This window comes from Schistocerca piceifrons, unplaced genomic scaffold, assembly GCF_021461385.2.
Source record: "Schistocerca piceifrons isolate TAMUIC-IGC-003096 unplaced genomic scaffold, iqSchPice1.1 HiC_scaffold_1417, whole genome shotgun sequence".
Lineage (NCBI taxonomy): Eukaryota > Metazoa > Arthropoda > Insecta > Orthoptera > Acrididae > Schistocerca > Schistocerca piceifrons.
Window position 1 is genome coordinate 16,290 of NW_025727255.1, and position 17,100 is coordinate 33,389.

The 17,100-nt window shown below is 58.5% G+C and overlaps 1 protein-coding gene across 1 annotated transcript; it reads right to left on the bottom strand.

The window, feature by feature from the left end:
* Window positions 1-1,060: 1,060 nt before the first annotated feature.
* Window positions 1,061-2,623, bottom strand: LOC124733970 (proline-rich protein 36-like). The gene is made up of 2 exons (XM_047248530.1): window positions 2,165-2,623; window positions 1,061-1,444 (listed from the first exon to the last, which is right to left on the bottom strand). The coding sequence occupies exons 1-2, from the start codon at window positions 2,621-2,623 to the stop codon at window positions 1,061-1,063; spliced, it is 843 nt and encodes a 280-aa protein (XP_047104486.1).
* Between the last annotated feature and the right edge of the window lie 14,477 nt (window positions 2,624-17,100).

The window sequence follows — 17,100 nt, forward strand, 5'->3', positions numbered from 1 at the left end:
GACCAACTCCCACGTGTCGGCCCCAGGATCAACTGAGGCAAGCTTCTCCTCCCACCGGCGGATACGGTGAGCAGCAAGGGCAGCCTTGATGACGCGGCGGAGATGATTGATGCGCCGCTTCAGCACGGGCTGGCGTGTTTCATGCCAAACTCTGTTCAGACGGTTTCGTTCTCGGATAAGGTCCCGTAAGTCTGCAGGGAGTGCTGGAGCTGCCACTGAAGAAACCCGTGGAGGCGTAGTGGAGTCAGCAACAGCCGTGGTGAGAGCCGCAGTCAGCGTGTGAAGAGCAGCATTGACATCCGTGTCCAGTGGAGGTGGCTCATCCGGGAGGCGTTGCAGAACAAGCTGCCGGAAGCGCGGCCAGTCGGTCTTCCGGGTGTCGAGCTTCGCCGCTGGTGGAAGCGGAGTGACGTGTAGTCGAAAGAGCACCGGCAAGTGGTCGGAGCTCAAGGCGTGGAGAACGTCGGGGGTGACGAACCAGTCGACACCCTTGACGAGACAAATATCCAAAACGTCAGGAGCAGAGCCGTTCGAAGGGTAGTGCGTCGGCTCAGCAGGTCCATACACAGAAGCTCGTGCCCTCTCTGCAGCATGATAGAGCCGCCTCCCACTGACGTTCAGCGTCCGAGAATTCCAGAGCTGGTGCTTGGCATTCAGGTCGCCAGCGAGGAAGAGCTTGACCCCAGCACGAAGGAGAGTGTCAGCATCATGGACGGTGAGGTGGCCTCGTGGCGGCCGGTACACCGAGAGAAAGATGACCGTTCCAAGGGACGTCTCCACTGCGACGGCCGTAGCTTCACAGGAGTCCAACCTCGGCAGAGGGACACGATAGTGCCGGAGTGTCCGCTTGACATAGATGGCTGTCCCACCGCCAGCCGTCAGCCTGTCGTCGCGATAGCAGACGTAATTCGGGGCGTTCGCTCGAAGTCCAGGTTTGAGGTGCGTCTCGGTAAGGAGACACACATCCACGCTGTAATCCTGGAGGAACTGCCGGAATTCGAGAAGCGCAGGGAAGAGGCCATTCGCGTTCCACGTTACGGCCGTGAAGGTCTGGTGGCGCCTAAGGTTGTGAGCCATGGCCAGCAGATGCGATCGCCGTGGCAGCGGGGAAACTTCGGAGGGCTGCATGGACTGCAGCAGTGATGGCGGTCGGCAGCTGGGCCAGAGCGGCAGAGACAGCCACGAGGGTGGCCTGGACTTCTTGCAAGACCGCGATGAAATCAGCAGCTGCAGCAGGTGGAGCAGGCCCATCTTCAGAGCGTCGCAGAGGCTGGACAGCAGGGGCAGAAGGAGGCGTCGTCCGGCCCTGGAGGACGTCGGCGTAACCAAGGTCCGCCCGAGCAGCAAGCAGGCGCCGCTGGGCGGGTTGTCGCGGAGGAGTAGCAGGTGGAGCAGGTGGTGGCGCAGCTCGGCGCCGCTGCTGTTGGCCATCGGAGCGGGACGTCTGCCGCAAGGGAGGTAGTCCACGCTGGCGGCGGCTGGCTGCCTTGTGGACAGCGCAACCGCGGTAGCTCGCAGGATGAGCCCGCTTGCACAGGGCACAGGTGGCGGGTTCGTCCCGGGACCGGGTACACTGCTGGCTGAGGTGACCCTCGCCACACTTGACACATCGTGGCCTCATGCGACAGAGGCGGGAAGTGTGGCCCGGCTCCTGACAATTGTAGCATTGGACGAGGCCCTTCCGTGCGCGTAACTTCTCGACTGTCACCGAGAGGTCATAAAACCTGGTGACTTGGTAGATTTGCCTGTTATCAGGCGTATCAGGCAACACGATCTCCATCAAAGGGATGGAGCGCTGGGTACCAGGCATCTTCATCCGGGTGGCTGCAGTGGGCGCGAAACCCATAGTGATGAGGCCGTCCTTGAAGGCGTCCGCCTTCATCTTCAGCGGTATGCCTCGCATGGCAACCTTGAGAACTTTGGGTCGTACAGTGGGGAAGGTGTAGTTTGGGATCCCACGTGCACCAACCATGTCCATAACAGCCACGTAATCTTCAGTAGTGGCGACTGTCAGCTTCAGGCGGTCTTCGCCGCAGTGTTTGGCGGTAAAAGCGTTCTTGAGGTTGGCCTGGAGCCAGTCCCGAAGCGTCAGATAATCGTCAGGGTAGTCGATAACAATCGGCGGCAGCTTAGGGCCGGAGCGAGGTGTAGCATCGTCGGCGGCCGCCGGTGGAGGCTCGTCAGGATCTTCAGAGTCGGCGCCATCCTGTAGGGCGTCGTACTGATTGGCAGTAGGCACAGGGACAACGGCCGGGCGCCGTCGTGGAGCCGCCCTCTTCTTAGGTGGCGGTTTCTTGAATCCAGCGTCACTCGTACCAGAAGTGTGTGGGTCGTCACTGGCGGACGTGACAGCCGAGCGCTTGCGCTGAAGCACCCTCTGCGGGGCGCCGGCAGCGCAGTCCTCACGGGGAAGGTCGGTAGAGTAGTCCATCTCATCGTCCTGGTCGCGCGTAGTCGTCATATACTCGTGGTCCTCCTGGGGTTGCCGGGTCGTCATAAGTGGAGCGTCCAATGGGGCCGCCGACGGCGCAGGCGCCGCCGGACGGCGATCAGACAGCTCCGGCGCGGCGGCGGCAGCTGCCGCAACCGCGCGCGCGTCGCAAACGTCTTGCTCGCTCGCCATCTCGAACACGAGTCCCGCGTGCGTGCGTGCGTCGCGTGCGTGCGTGCGTACGTGCGTGCCGGCGCAGCCGGGGTGGGGGTGCTTTATGGGCTCGGGTGCGGCGGCCGGTTGCGCGCGCGCCCCATTGGTCGGCGGCCGCAACAGGGCGAGCTGGTAAAGGTGCGGCGGCGGCTGGCGGCGGGTGCCACTGTGTGGGGAGACGCTGACTAGAGCGGAGCGCTTGCTACTGGTGTTGCTGCTGCCGTACGTTGGTTCGAGATGCCGCCCAAGACTAGCGGGAAGGCCGCCAAGAAGGCTGGCAAGGCGCAGAAGAACATTTCGAAGGGCGACAAGAAGAAGAAGCGCAAGAGGAAGGAGAGCTATGCCATCTACATCTACAAGGTGCTGAAGCAGGTGCACCCTGACACGGGCATCTCGTCGAAGGCGATGAGCATCATGAACAGCTTCGTGAACGACATTTTCGAGCGCATTGCGGCCGAGGCTTCTCGCCTGGCGCACTACAACAAGCGCTCGACCATCACGTCCCGCGAGATCCAGACCGCTGTGCGGCTGTTGCTGCCTGGCGAGCTGGCCAAGCACGCCGTGAGCGAGGGCACGAAGGCGGTGACCAAGTACACGAGCTCCAAGTAAGGAGGTGGCTCTGGAATGGAAGGAAGGATGGAGAGAGAAGGCTCCTCCGTTGCGAGAGCGGCAAAACGGCCCTTTTCAGGGCCACCAACTTGCCTTTTGCGGGAAGGGCGGAATTGTTGTTGTTGTTTGTGTGGACGGCTGTGATGTATGTGTGCATTTTGATTGTGGGTGGGGGGGGGGCGCGTCAAAGCGTGTTGCGCGGGGTACGGCCACGAGGTTGGTCGCCGTGGCGTGGAATGGTGGCACGCCTCGTTGGCGTGGTTTTTGACCCATTGGTGTTGTTGGTGTGTGTGTGTTACCCGTCTGCGAGGGGGGACAGTGTGATCGGCGACTTTTGTGTCACCGTAACGACGGCCGTTTGCGGGTTTGTTTTTTTGCACATCATACATGGCGAGGGTGAAATGTGAAATGTTTTTGTTTGGTTTTTTTTGCCGCCCACTATTCCCTTTGCTGTACGCCGAGTTTGACAATGGTGCGACGTAACTGCAGCGTGGAGGTGTGTGAGTGACGTTGAAATGAACGTGCCATTAAGACGCATTGTTGTTGTATTGTACTGTACGTGTACGGCGACACGCACGATGATGTACCATTCGACTCTGATGTTTGATAGCCGTGTCTGACTGATTGCGTACGACGCACGCACACCGATGTCGTCATTCAAGATGCACGCTAGACGACGACGGCGGCGGCGGCGGCGGCGGTCGTTTGTTTGGCGAATGTCTGTACACGTGTTTGTCTGTGTCCATCCGGTATGTATTTGTTTGTTTGAAAGTGTTTTGTGTGTCGGTGACGTGGTCCGATCCGTCGCCCCCTGAGTAACTGTCGATCGGCGCGATAGACCGGCGTCACGCAACTGAACCGAAGTCTTGGGCACACCCGTCATACTGTTGTACACCGTCGCGCTGAGAACGGTAACGAGAGGTTGACTTTGATCGGTCGAATGTCTGGGCAGAACGTGAGGAATGAGGCAAGAGTGCAAGGAGGGGGGGCAAAAGAGAGAGGAAGGGAAAAAGGGGAGAAACGCATTCGTAGAGCAACGGAACGTACGTTCCCGTGTCGGAGGCGTATTGGAGCCGCACTGAAATGCGTTTAACGGCGGCGCGGCTGCAAGTGTCTGCCGTGGTGAACGTTACCTTTGACGGCTGCATTGGGCTTTGCCTTTGCTTTTGCTTTCGCTTTCGCTTTCGCTTTCCCGGATGTACGTAACGTTTGTTGATATGGTTCTGAGGAAGAGTGTATGACAGTGCCGTGCCGTCCATGTTCGTGTGCCCTCCCATTGTGTGTATGCTATTGTCTGTGTACTTGAATGATGTATGTAGGTGTTAGTGGACATGTTTTACCAGTGGGGGGAAATGGATCGTCGATAGTTGCCGTCACTCTGTCACGGTCGAGATGACGCACCCTCCGTACAGAAAGGTGTCGAGAAAGTGAGTGTGTGTGTGTGTGTGTGTGTGTGTGTGTGCGTCCGTGAATTGGCAGTGTTTGGAGGTGGGCGTGCCCTGGATGTGGCCCGGAAAAGGCTGTTCGTTAGGCGGTAGTGTTGTGTGGACAGGGGAGGGGCATGCGTAACGCTGCTGGCATGGCATTTCGGGAGATGGGAGGGGGCAAACGAGGAAACGAGGAGCGGCGGCCAAAGACGGGACGGGGAGGGGCGCGGTGTGGGTGGCTTGCGCCTGTGCTCGGCGTTGTGGTTTGTGCAAAAGAGGAGGAGAAAAACAATGTGAGTTGCCAGGGAGGGGAGCGGTGTTGTGTTGTGGTTGTCGTGGTGTAGCCGCAGACGCGGCTGTCAGTGAACGTGGCGAGACGGACGGATGCGCGGAGGGGCGGGGGCGGCGCATTTCGCCGGTGCCGTGCCGTGCCTGAAAGCCGCGTGGTCGCTGTGTTGTTGGTGGCGTGGGGGCGAGGAGAGTACCGTACGGGTGTGCTTGTGCGCCGGAAATGGCACACTGCGCCCGCCCGTCTTGGAGGCTGATGGCTGTGGTGTGGAAATGGGGCGCGGTGATGTTGAAGCAGTTGAAGAACAGAAAAGAAACCAAGAAAACGGAAGGCGTGATGCGGCGGTGGTGGTGAGAGCGGGAAAAACAAAAGAAAAAAAAAAAAAAACAACAAAAAAAAGAAGGAAAAACAACAAGAAACAAAAAAGAAAACAAAAAGTCTATCAATATTAAAATGTAAATGGAAATGGACCCAGGTATAACCTCCCTGCACAAATAGCAGAGAGTCCGATGATAATAAAAATGTGCCTGAATGTTAACGTCCCTACAAAACAAACCCAACGATAATATTAATGAAAGAGTGAACCGTATGTAACATTGCAACAGACATAATGAAACCTGATAAATTGTATAAGGGCAGCAGCGTTGACCTTTGGCCCTGTATTCAGAATAAAAAGAGCCAAAGATCGTTACCCCAATGAAAAAGACACTGAAACACGTATGTAACATAGTAGCGATGGCGAGACATTGTAGCATCTGTGACCAGAGAGTTTGCGCTGGACTGCGCGAGTGTTGCGAGCGGTTCTCAGTCAGTCAGTCAGTCAGTCAGTCAGTCTGTCAGTAGTCGTTGCGAGTCCGTAGCTCTGTGTAGTTGAGGGCTGTACTCTGTCAGTAGTCGTCGCGTGCAGTACGCTAATAGTCGTCATGCAGAGCGGTCGGTCAGTAGTAGCAGCCGAGTGCGGTTGTGTGATGTAGGCGGTCGGCAACACTGGTCAAGATGGTGAATAAGGTATACTGTTAATTAATATAATCATTAGATAATGAAAAATTTTATTTATTGTAACTATTCTCCAACAAGTCCCCCAATAATAATTTTTATTTCAAAAGCATTTTTTCAAAAATTTAATTTTTTATTGAACTAAAGATTTCGTTGCACTTCCCATTTCACTCCACTTCTTTAAAAGAAAAATTCCACTAAAATCACAAAAAAAAAGAGAATATTATTATTTGCAATGCAGTTCCTCCAAGCGGTGCGCAACAACAAGAGCAGATATGTGACATCCATTTATTCGGAGGTAAGACTTTAATTCTGATTGTTTTGCACAGGGCCAAAGACCGATATTTCGGTTTAATTGAAGTTTCTTGTCACTGAACGGACTTTTGTAAATGTTGTGTGAAGACTTTATATTTGAGTCAGATTGCGAATTTCACATTTTTGTTGCCATTTTCAATACCTCTCATTGTGGGCGAGGTTACAATTAGCGCAATGTCCATTAGCATCCGTAAATAACATTGTCCATTATTTTAAATTTTGCTGGGAGGTTACAACACACACACAAAAAAAAAAAAAAACAAAAAATTGCATTTATATCCGCTCCTCAATTGTAGATACCCCTTACACAGCTGTGTGCAATGAATGAGTGCTGGCTGGTAATTAATTGCACTCCTTGGAGGGAAATGCCATAGGAAGTAGTCTTTAAAAAGTGAATGTTTTTCGTTAAGAGACAAAAGTTACTTTAGAAAAAAAGTAATAGTGGGGCTTTTGTTGTTGAACAAAAGAAGTACAATGAACATACGTTATCAGATTTGCGCAATGCAGCGTCACACCACCTTTTGATTATAACACAATATACTATACATCGTCCCGAACCGTGACCAGAGTCGCGAGACGAGCAGAGCACGCCGCCGACGCCCGCTCAGTACAACCGTCCACCCGCTACTACTGTCGACCGACTACTACCTCTCCCGACTCGCGCTACAATATATATATAACAACTGTTCCTGGCGACCCGGTGCGTGCCACTACTGTCGTCTGGCGCGGTCCAAGCGCCGACTAGCAGCGATAAAGAACTCTCTGGTCAGACAGAGATGCTGTCATGCCTCGCCATCGCTCTGGTAATGAATACATACGTGTTGCAGCGTGCGTACCACCGGAACACGCAGTGGCGGAGCCAAAGACTGTGTTGTCGAGGTCGAGTGCGAGCGGGAAGAGAGGCAGCGTCGGCACGGAGATGCAAGCGAGCGCGAGACGCACGGGGGCTGCGGCGTGGCGCGTTTGCGGTCGGCGCCTTTGGTGGCAACGGCCGGGACAAGCAGCGGTGTATGGTGTGGTGCGGGGCGGACAGGGGCGGAGGCGGCGCGACGACGGCATGGGGGCGAAAACGGGACGGGGGACGGCGGATGTTGAGAGGCGTCACGCGCGGACAGGACACAGACACAGAGACACACAGATTGGAAAGGGAGGGTGCGCGGTAGTAGTTGGGAATGTGCGTACCGTGCGGGATGGGAGTGGGCGAGGAACACGGTCGTGGCCCCTGTTTTGGGTGCGTGTGATGACGTCGGTGTGTTGTGGGAAGGGAAGGTGCTGTGGCGGCGGCGCGTAATGGGCGTAGGCCGAAAAGAGAAAGGAACGTGGGCAGTGTGTTGGCAAGCGTCGGTTCGACTGCGACGTTGATGGGCAGGGCAGGGCAAGGTTAATGGTGGTAGGAGTAGGCGTGTGGGCGCAAAAAATCTGCCGCTGCAGGCGGTGCCGTAACCGCCATGGCGGGAAGGAGAGAGGGCCAAAGAAAGAAAGAAAGAAAGAAGAAAACAAAAAAAAAAAAAAAAAAGGAGGGGGGGGGGGGGCGAAAGTGGAGAGGCGGTGGTGTGAGAAGGGCGGGGGCGGAAGGAAGGCAGGAAGGACAAGAGGCGAGGCGACGGCTTGCTTTGTGTATCGGTCGGTCTCTGGCTATGCTTCGTTTTCTGCAGCAGGGTCGGTGCGCGGCGTGGCTCGCGGCAGTGGGAACGCCTGGTGGCTGGACGGCCAGCAATGCGGTTGGATGGGCGGCCACAGCACCGCACCTGTGCCCGAGGAGGAGACGCTGGCGGCGGGCCCTGAGGTGAGGCCGGCTCGGCTGGGGCTGTGGATGTGTAGGTGTGCGCCGCTGCTGCAACAACGAGTAAAACGCGAGAAGGAGGGATGGCGGTAGAGAGAGAAAAAAAAAAAAAAGGTCGTGTTGTGTTGATGCGCAGGCAGACGCGTACAGAGGGACGAGCCCGGTCTGCAGCAGGGTGTGGCCGTGCCGAGTGCAGAGCAGCGGCGGCTCGGTTCGGTTCGGCCCGGCCCGGCGGGCCGCGCTGTTGTCGCGGACGTGAGCGCCCCCTGGCGGGTGGCCGGAGGCGGCGCGGCGTGTTGGACGTGTGGCTGGTGGCAGTGCACAATTTGCGAGTGGCTGGCGGTTGGCGCGTCGGGCGGCGGAGAGGTATGTGTTGCGGGCGCCCTTTGCTGCGCTGCGTCGTTGCGTGTGCCGTACAGGGCGGGCGCTTGTCGACTGTGTGGGCGGTGTGGCGAATTGGCGTGAAACGGCTGCCGAGAGGTGTGTGGTAGCGAGCCGGTGGGTGGTGTCAGTGCGAAGGGGAATGTGCGTGCGTTTGGCGGTTTCGGTGTGCTTTTTGCGGCGTGAGAGTGGGAATTAGTGGGGCCGGCTGTTGTGTTGGTTCCTTGTGTCTTGTGTCGCGTAGCTTGATGGCAACGTGGAAGGACGCCGGTTTCGTTTCGAGCCTTGCGTGTGGTTGTCGACGTTGACTGGTTGGCGTGTGCCGATGCACGTGCATGTGTGGGTCGCGAGTGCGTTTTTGGCTGGCTGTGTGTGTGTGTGTTTTGGGGGGGAAGGGGGAGGCGGTGGTGAAAGTGCAGTCGTTGCCACGGGCGTCGTCGGGTGGGGCTGGGGCTGGGGCTGTGCGTCGTGGCGGAAAGGTGGTAGGTTGCGGGAAGCGAGCCCGTCGTTGACGGTGTCGCGTGAGTTGTGAATCGAGTGGGGCGCGGGGCGCGGGACAGGAGCAGCGTGCCGCTGCGTCGTGGTCGTCAGCAGAGGCTGTGCGTGTGCTTGTCCTTTTTGTGGGCGGTTCGTGCGAGGCGTTTTTGTTTTGTGTTGCCCTAGTTGTTAGTTTATTTTGTTTGTGTTTGTTATTTTGAGACGACGACTGGTTGGTGGCGTGCGCGCGAAGTGGCGGTGTGCGCTTCCCGTGTCGTTTGTGTTGTTTGGTTTTTTTGTTTTTGTGTGTGTTTTTTTTTTTTTTTTTGCACTGGGCCCCGGTGGGTGGGTGCGTGTGTGTCGATTGCCGGCTGGCGAAAGGTGCGCCATCGGCGGGGTGGGTCGCCGGCACAAGTAGAGGCGGCGGCGTTGTTGCTGTTGTTGTGTGGTGTTTGTTTTGTTCGGCTGTGTCGGCGAGCTGTGTTGCGGTGCGTGTGAATGGTGGTGCAAAAGTGCTGGCGTTGGGGCTGCGACTGCGACGGCGGCGAGCCGCGGGCGCGCCATTGATAGTGATGTTGTGAACAGCGGCTGTGTACGGTAGTGGTGTTGTTGTAGCACGACGTGCATCCGGGCCGGCGCGGAAAGCGCAGTTGCGGGCGGTTGCCCTTCGGTGCCAGCCATGTCGCGTGAGCGGCGGGTTGCTCTGGTGTCGACACGTGGTGCTCTGGGTTGTTGTGTGGTGCCCTTTGGCCGGTGGGGGTGGTTCGCGTGTGTCTCGTTCGCGCTCGGTGTCTGGTCGTGGTCGTGCTGCTCCCCCGTCTGTCGGCGGTTTCCGACGTCGTCTGTACGTTTTTGTTCGTTTGCGGCGTGCCTGCCGACGTCGTCCCGTCGCGACCTTTCAACCGAAAGTGTGGCGCCCGAAGGTGAACGAACGTAACCCTGACCTCGGCGCTTTACGCTGAGCCGAGCGAACCGAACCGAACCTAACCTGTGGTGTGGCGAGGTGAGCTCAGCCTGTGAGCCCCTAACGTCTACGTAAGGTAAGCTGTCCGGCTCACGCCTCACGTTTGAACGCTTTTTCAACCTACGTTTGACGCTTCTTAACCTAGCACTGACCCCTTAACCTAACGTGTAACCTAACGTAACCTAACCTAACCTAACCTAACCTCTGACGCCTGACGTGTTTGAATGCTTAACCTAAGTTTGACGCTTAACCTAACCCAAGTCCCCTTAACCTAACCCACGTCCACCTAACCTAACCTAACGTAGACGTGTAAACGTAATGTGTAACGCGTAACGTGTAACGTGTAAGGTCGGCTGTCGTGTGTGCTTGACGGCAGATTGGGTTGGTCTGTAGATTCGGATTGCGGTTTGCCTCGGTCGAGGGGTTGGGTCGGAAGCGGCGAGGGGCGGCGGCGCCTGTTGCGCAGGCGGCGTCCGTTTGCGGCGGGCAATTGTTGAGAAACGGCTGTGAATGTTGGCGGGCGAGAGGAGGAGGACGGCGCGCGATGTGGCCCGACGGCTGCGGGCCGATCGGGAAACGGCGGGAGGGCGACGGAAGGCGATGGGGCGGCGGAGGCGCGTTTGCACGGCCGTCATCGCCGCACGCCTCGGCTTGTGTGGCTGTGGCGCCGGCCGCGCTGGCCGGGCTGCCGCGGCGACGGTGTGGGAGTTTTGCCGAAGGTTTGGCCATTGTGGCGGGTCGTCGGCTGGGGCTGTGGGGGCGGCATTTGGGCGGGGGCGGCGATTCTCGGCGGGCCGACCCAGGCTGTAGCGCGCGGTAGCTGCAGTTTGGCCGTGGTTTGCGGCGCTGCCGTGGCGACTGGTTGGCGACTGTGGTGTGGCTGTGTGTAGCCCCATCCTCGGTGGTTTGAAAGGCGCGGGCGGTTGTGGCGCAGGTTTGGGGCTGCTCCGCACAGGCTGTCGGACGTTGGGCGGTAGCAAGCGCGGGAGGCGCGGCGCGGCGGCGCGCAGAGTGGCGGCCGCTCTCTCGGCCGTCCGCGCCCGCCCGCGACACTGGCTGGGCCTTGTGATTCTCTGCTCTGCTGCTGTGCTGTGCTTGCGTGCCTGCCGTCCGTCCCGCTCGCTCTCGCTCTCGCTGTGTGTTACGCGCGTCGTCGAAATGGCAGATCAGGCGGCTACGAACGAGACTGCTGCGGCACCCGCCGCCACCGGCACTACGAAGAAGGCCAAGTCTGCGTCGTCTGCGAAGAAGCCGCGCGCCAAGCCTGCGCACCCGCGCACCTCTGAGATGGTGACGGCCGCCATCAAGAGTCTGAAGGAGCGCGGCGGGTCGTCGCTGCAGGCGATCAAGAAGTACATAGCCGCGCACTACAAGCTGGACGCGGAGAAGCTGGCGCCGTTTATCAAGAAGTACCTCAAGTCGGCCGTCGTGGCGGGCGAGCTGGTGCAGACGAAGGGGAAGGGCGCGTCCGGCTCGTTCAAGCTTGCCGGCGCCGGCGGCGGGGGGGCGGCCGAGGGCGGCAAGGCTCGTGCTGGCGGTGCCAAGAAGAAGCGCGCCGCTCCGGCCAGCAAGGAGAAGAAGGGCGCCCGTGCGGCCGGCGCAAAGAAGGCTGGTGGCGTGAAGGCGGCGACCGGTCGGAAGGCGGGCGCCGCCAAGAAGGCGTCTGCGGCGTCGGCCGCTCCCGCGGGTGCGAAGAAGGCGGCTGCGGCCAAGCCGGCCAAGGCCAAGTCGCCGTCGAAGGCGAAGAAGGCCGCCAAGGTTCCGACGAAGAAGCCGAAGGCGCCGCGCCCGAAGAAGGCGACGACGCCGTCTAAGGCGAAGGCTTCGCCCAAGAAGAAGAAGTAGAGTAGAGGAGAAAGAGATGGGAATGGAAGGGTTTGGCGCTTGACTCCGTCGTCCCCACCCCCCGTCGTCGTCTAGTGGCGCGCAAGAGACGCGCGGCCCAAAACGGCCCTTCTCAGGGCCATCAAAGCACGTCGGGGAAGGTTTTGATTGTCGTGTTGCGTTTGGTGTGGGTGTCTGTCTGTCTGGCGTTTCTGTATGCCCGTGGGGATGCTGTTTGCGTGCCGTGGTGGTTGGATTGCGGGGGTCGGTGGCGGGTGTGGGCGGCGGTAGCGGTAAGCGGTGTTGTTGTTGTTGTTGTTGTTGTTGTTGTCGTGGTTGATTGTCGCCGTGTTTGTGGCGGCGGCCGACGGTTGGTTTTCTGTCACGTTGTTTTGTTTGAATACGTTGGTTGGCTTGCCTGCGTTCGTTCTTCTCGGATGTCTGTCTTGTCGAGTCGTGTCTGGTCTTTGTTTTGTTTTGTTCCTTTGTGTGTGTGTGTGTGTTATGTTTTGCAACGGGGGGCACGTTGAGATGCGGAAGGAGTCGGCGGGGATTTCGGTGGCGTGTAGAGCGAGCGAGCGCGCCTGCCTGGCCGTTGGCCGTCGGAGTGGAGTGCGGGTTTTTTTGTTTTCGAAACGAAAGCGGCGGCCGGCCAGCCACCCGTGCGGTGTGACGTCGGCCGTTGGGCATTGTGCGCTTTGAGCGCCGGGGAGGGATGATGTGTGATTGTTGCGCGCTGCTAGCAGGCAGGCAGAGTGAGCGGGTGTGGCGGACGGACGGGAAGTGGTGGTTTTTGTTTTTGGGTTGCGGGGCGAGAGGCAGGCGACCGACAAAGTTTGCTCGCGACGGAGAGATGTTAGTGGCCCTGAAAAGGGCCGTTTTTGTTTGTGCGGTGCGGTGCCGCGGCGCGGTTTAGGCGCGCTCGCCGCGGATGCGGCGCGCGAGCTGGATGTCCTTGGGCATGATGGTGACGCGCTTGGCGTGGATTGCGCACAGGTTGGTGTCTTCGAAGAGGCCGACGAGGTAGGCCTCGCTGGCCTCCTGCAGGGCCATGACTGCGGAGCTCTGGAAGCGCAGGTCGGTCTTGAAGTCCTGGGCGATCTCGCGCACTAGGCGCTGGAATGGCAGCTTGCGGATGAGCAGCTCTGTGCTCTTCTGGTAGCGCCTGATTTCTCGCAGGGCGACGGTGCCCGGCCTGTAGCGGTGGGGCTTCTTGACGCCTCCGGTGGCGGGCGCGCTCTTCCTCGCCGCCTTGGTGGCGAGCTGTTTGCGCGGCGCCTTTCCGCCGGTGGACTTGCGGGCCGTTTGCTTTGTGCGGGCCATGGCGGTAGCGTTGGCGGTAGCGGAGCGGCGTGCGTGGAGGTTAGGTGCGGCGCGGCGTCCGGTGCTGCCTTGACAACGGGCCCGCGCGCCTCCGTGCTGCGCTTATATGCCCTCGGTTGCGCGTGGTGGGGGGAGGGCGGGCCAGAGTCTATATAGGGGGGCGGCGGGCGCGCTGGGCGCAGACCGTAGCCGACTCGCCAGCCGCTGCAGCTGCTGTTTGTGCACGTTGTTGCTTTGCCCGAGGAAGGAAGGATGACAGGCCGCGGCAAGGGAGGAAAGGGGCTCGGCAAGGGTGGCGCCAAGCGGCACCGCAAGGTGTTGCGCGACAACATCCAGGGCATCACGAAGCCCGCCATCCGCCGCCTGGCTCGCAGGGGCGGCGTGAAGCGCATCTCTGGTCTGATCTACGAGGAGACCCGCGGGGTGCTGAAGGTGTTCCTGGAGAACGTGATCCGCGACGCGGTGACGTACACTGAGCACGCCAAGCGCAAGACTGTGACGGCCATGGACGTGGTGTACGCCCTGAAGAGGCAGGGGCGCACCCTGTACGGTTTCGGCGGTTAGGCTGCGTCGCAGCGGGCGCTGGCCTTCCCGCGGCCGTGCTTGTGGGTGGGAGAGACTAGAAAACGGCCCTTTTCAGGGCCACCACACTGTTCGGAAGTTGAAAAGTGCGAAAGAGTCTGTGTTGTTGCTGCGTGTGTGCGCTGTGTTGTTTGTTTGTTTGTTTGTTTCCGTTTGAGCGACGTGATGTGACTGGGAGGGGAGAAGGAAAGGAAACGTGTCATGTGGCTGGCTGTGTGTGGAGCTGCTTCGTTTGTGTGTTTGTTATTGTGTGTCTTTGTATCGATCGCGACGGAGATGGCGGGCTGTGTGTTGTTGTGCGAGAGGCGGTGATTATTTGCTTGCGTGGTTTGTCTCTGTGTGTTTGTTTGCGGCGGCGTTGGGGTTTCCGAGGCAAGGCGTGTGGGCATAGGCGGCCGGATCAGCTGTTTCGTTCGTGTCGACGGCCGTTGCGCGCGGGAGTGGAGGGCGGTGTGTCGACACGCCTCCCTGTAACAATGGTCATTATTGCTGCCGTTGTCGGTTTGGAAGGCGACTGCGACCGTGCAAAATGTGTGTGTGTGTGTGTGTTGGGCCACACGGGCTGTGTGGACGACAAGATGGCGGACGTGCGCCGGCGGCGGCTGTGCAAAGTTAAAACAAAACAAGGTGCGGCGAGGACGACTGAAATTTTGCTTTGGACGTAGGTGTGTGTGGTGGCCCTGAAAAGGGCCGATTGTTGTGGGCCGAGCCGGCAAAGCGCGTTGCGTGCAGGGGAGCACGCGGCGCTGCGATTGCCTGGCCTCCTTTAGGCCTTCTTCTCGGTCTTCTTTGGCAGCAGGACGGCCTGGATGTTGGGCAGGACACCACCCTGTGCGATGGTGACGCCCGACAGGAGCTTGTTGAGCTCCTCGTCGTTGCGGATGGCAAGCTGCAGGTGGCGCGGGATGATGCGCGTCTTCTTGTTGTCGCGGGCCGCGTTTCCGGCCAGCTCGAGCACCTCAGCCGCGAGGTACTCCATGACGGCGGCGAGGTAGACGGGCGCCCCGGCGCCGACGCGCTCTGCGTAGTTTCCCTTGCGCAGGAGGCGGTGGATTCTGCCGACCGGGAACTGGAGCCCAGCCCTGCTTGAGCGGGACTTTGACTTGCCCTTGACTTTGCCTCCCTTTCCGCGTCCGGACATGGCGATGGGCTAGCGACGGTGCACACGAAACGGAAACGAAAACGACCGGTGCGAGCGGCAGCGAGTCGAGCAGCGGAGTGCGTGCCGGCGCAGCCTGCCTGCACTCATCTTTTGCTTTCCCCTCTTTGGGGAAGTGTGAGGGGGAGTCTGTAGCCTTTCGGCTTTTACTCCCCTGTGAACGTGTGTGTGTGATTTTTCTATAGTTTTTGGTGTCTGTGATTTGTGATGATTGTTGTGAGTGTGTCTGGTACTTGCCTGAGGTAGGCGAGAAGTTTGGTGTTATATGGGAAGGAACAGGATGATGGATTGGGTGTTGGGATTTTCTCTTCGACTTAGTCGTCGAAGATCGTCATAGGGCGCTTGTGCTTATCGCGGGACATGTCATACCGACCTAGGGAGTGGATGAGTGCGTTTTCGGATCTGGAAGAACCCTCGTAGAAGGCCCTTGCCAGATCCTGGAAACGCTCTCTCAGGAGTGGGATTTCGGCTGCGGCGTGCAGGTCGTCTACGGGGAATCCGAGTGGTAGATGCAGTGCCCTTCTGAGGGCGCGGTTCTGCAGCCTCTGGAGTTTGTCCAGGTGCTGCTTTGCCGCGTATCCCCAGACAGGGCACGCATACTCCATTACTGGCCGGATCAGGGCCTGATAAACATTTACTGCTACTGGACAGGGAAGGGAGCTGGTTGTGTTCAGGATAGGATATAGGATGGACATTCTGGCGCAGGCCTTCCTGTGGACCTCGTCTATGTGGGGTTTCCACGTAAGACGAGAGTCCAAGGTTAGGCCAAGGTACTTGGCGGTTCTGCGCCAGGGGAGTTGGGTTCCATTTAGGTGGAGGTGGAGGGGGGGACGTTGAGGAGGTTCGCGCCTTCCGAGCCTGCGGGTAATCAGCATTGCCTGCGTCTTCTCCGAATTGATGGTGATGCGCCAGCGACGGGCCCAGGTTTCTGTGTCGTCTAAAACCCTTTGTAGCCTACGAATGACCAGGTCCTTGTTCGCATTTCTCGTGTAGAAGGCTGTGTCGTCTGCGTACTGCGCAGTGTGCACCAGGGGGGCCGTCGGAGTGTCCGCAGTGTACAAGCTGTACAATACGGGCCCCAGGACCGATCCCTGTGGCACCCCAGCACGAATACGCCTTCTGGTGGAGGTGGCGGTTTCTACTTTGACGGAGAAAGTCCTATTCGCGAGGTAGCTCTTGATTAGCTGAACAATGCTCCCTGGAAACCCTTGTGAGTACAACTTGTAGAGTAGCCCTCTATGCCATACTGAATCAAAGGCTTTGGCTACGTCTAGTAGCACTATCCCGCAGTAGCCTCTGTGGTTGAAGCCCTCTGTGGCTGCTTCAACCATTCTCATGACCTGTTGTGAGGCAGAGTGGTTCTGCCGGAATCCAAATTGGAAATCCGGCAGAATTTGCTCTCTGGTAATATGTTCTTGTATGGGTTTTAGCAGGAGGCGCTCATAGATCTTGCTGAGTGTTGGCAAGAGGCTAATCGGCCTGTAGTGCTGCGGGAATAGAGGGTCTTTTCCTGGTTTGTGTATCGCGACCACTTCCGCATGTTTCCAGCAAGCTGGGAACTCACGGGAACGAGTAATCTCGTTGAGGACGTTCGCGAGGTGTGTGATCGCTGTGGGTGGGAGTTTTTTGACTAACTGGTTTGTGACACTGTCGTGCCCTGGCGCCTTTTTTGTAGGGAGGGACCTGATTACTCTTGCCACGTCCTCGGGGGCAAAAAGTATGGGTTCATCCTCTGGGTCCTCCTCAGCATTGAGGAAGACGGCCAGTTGACGACTGACTACCTCTTCATGCTCTTCATCCTCGGGTTCTGCCGTTTGAAACTGCTTCTCGAAGGAGTCGGCGAGGGCGTTGGCCTTCTCAGCATTGCTGTAGACCAGTCCCCGCTCGCCGTGCAGTGGCGGCATCCTAGCGCGTCTTTTTGTGAATTGTTTGGTTGCTTGCCAAAGTGTATGATCGTCTACTTTGAGAGCTGTGAGGCGGTTTTGCCATTGCTGGTTTCTGTGCTCATTGAGCGCTACCTTCAGTTCTCTCTGTAGACGATTGAGCAGCCTCCTGGTGGCCTGATTTCTGGTGATCTTCCACTCTTTTGCCACTCTGTTCTTGTGTCGAATTTGAGCTAACAAGTGTTCCGGGAGCTGTATTTGTGGCGGTGGGCCATCCCTTTGTGGAGGGGTGGCTTCTTCCGCTGCCTGCAAGATGGTGCCTGTTAGGTCTTGTAGCGCTTGTTCTACTGTTTCGGCAGTAGGTGGCGGAGCGCGAGCGATATCAGAGGCGACAGTTTCTTGGTATCGCTCCCAGTCTGTACGTTTGTACGACGTCTGGTACCG

Coding starts and splice junctions, on each gene's coding strand:
- LOC124733970 (XM_047248530.1), bottom strand. CDS start 2,623: ATGGCGAGCGAGCAAGACGTTTGCGACGCGCGCGCGGTTGCGGCAGCT. Junction 1,445..2,164: donor CTGACGAGCCTCCACCGGCG/GCCGCCGACGAT, acceptor CCCTTGCGGCAG/ACGTCCCGCTCCGATGGCCA.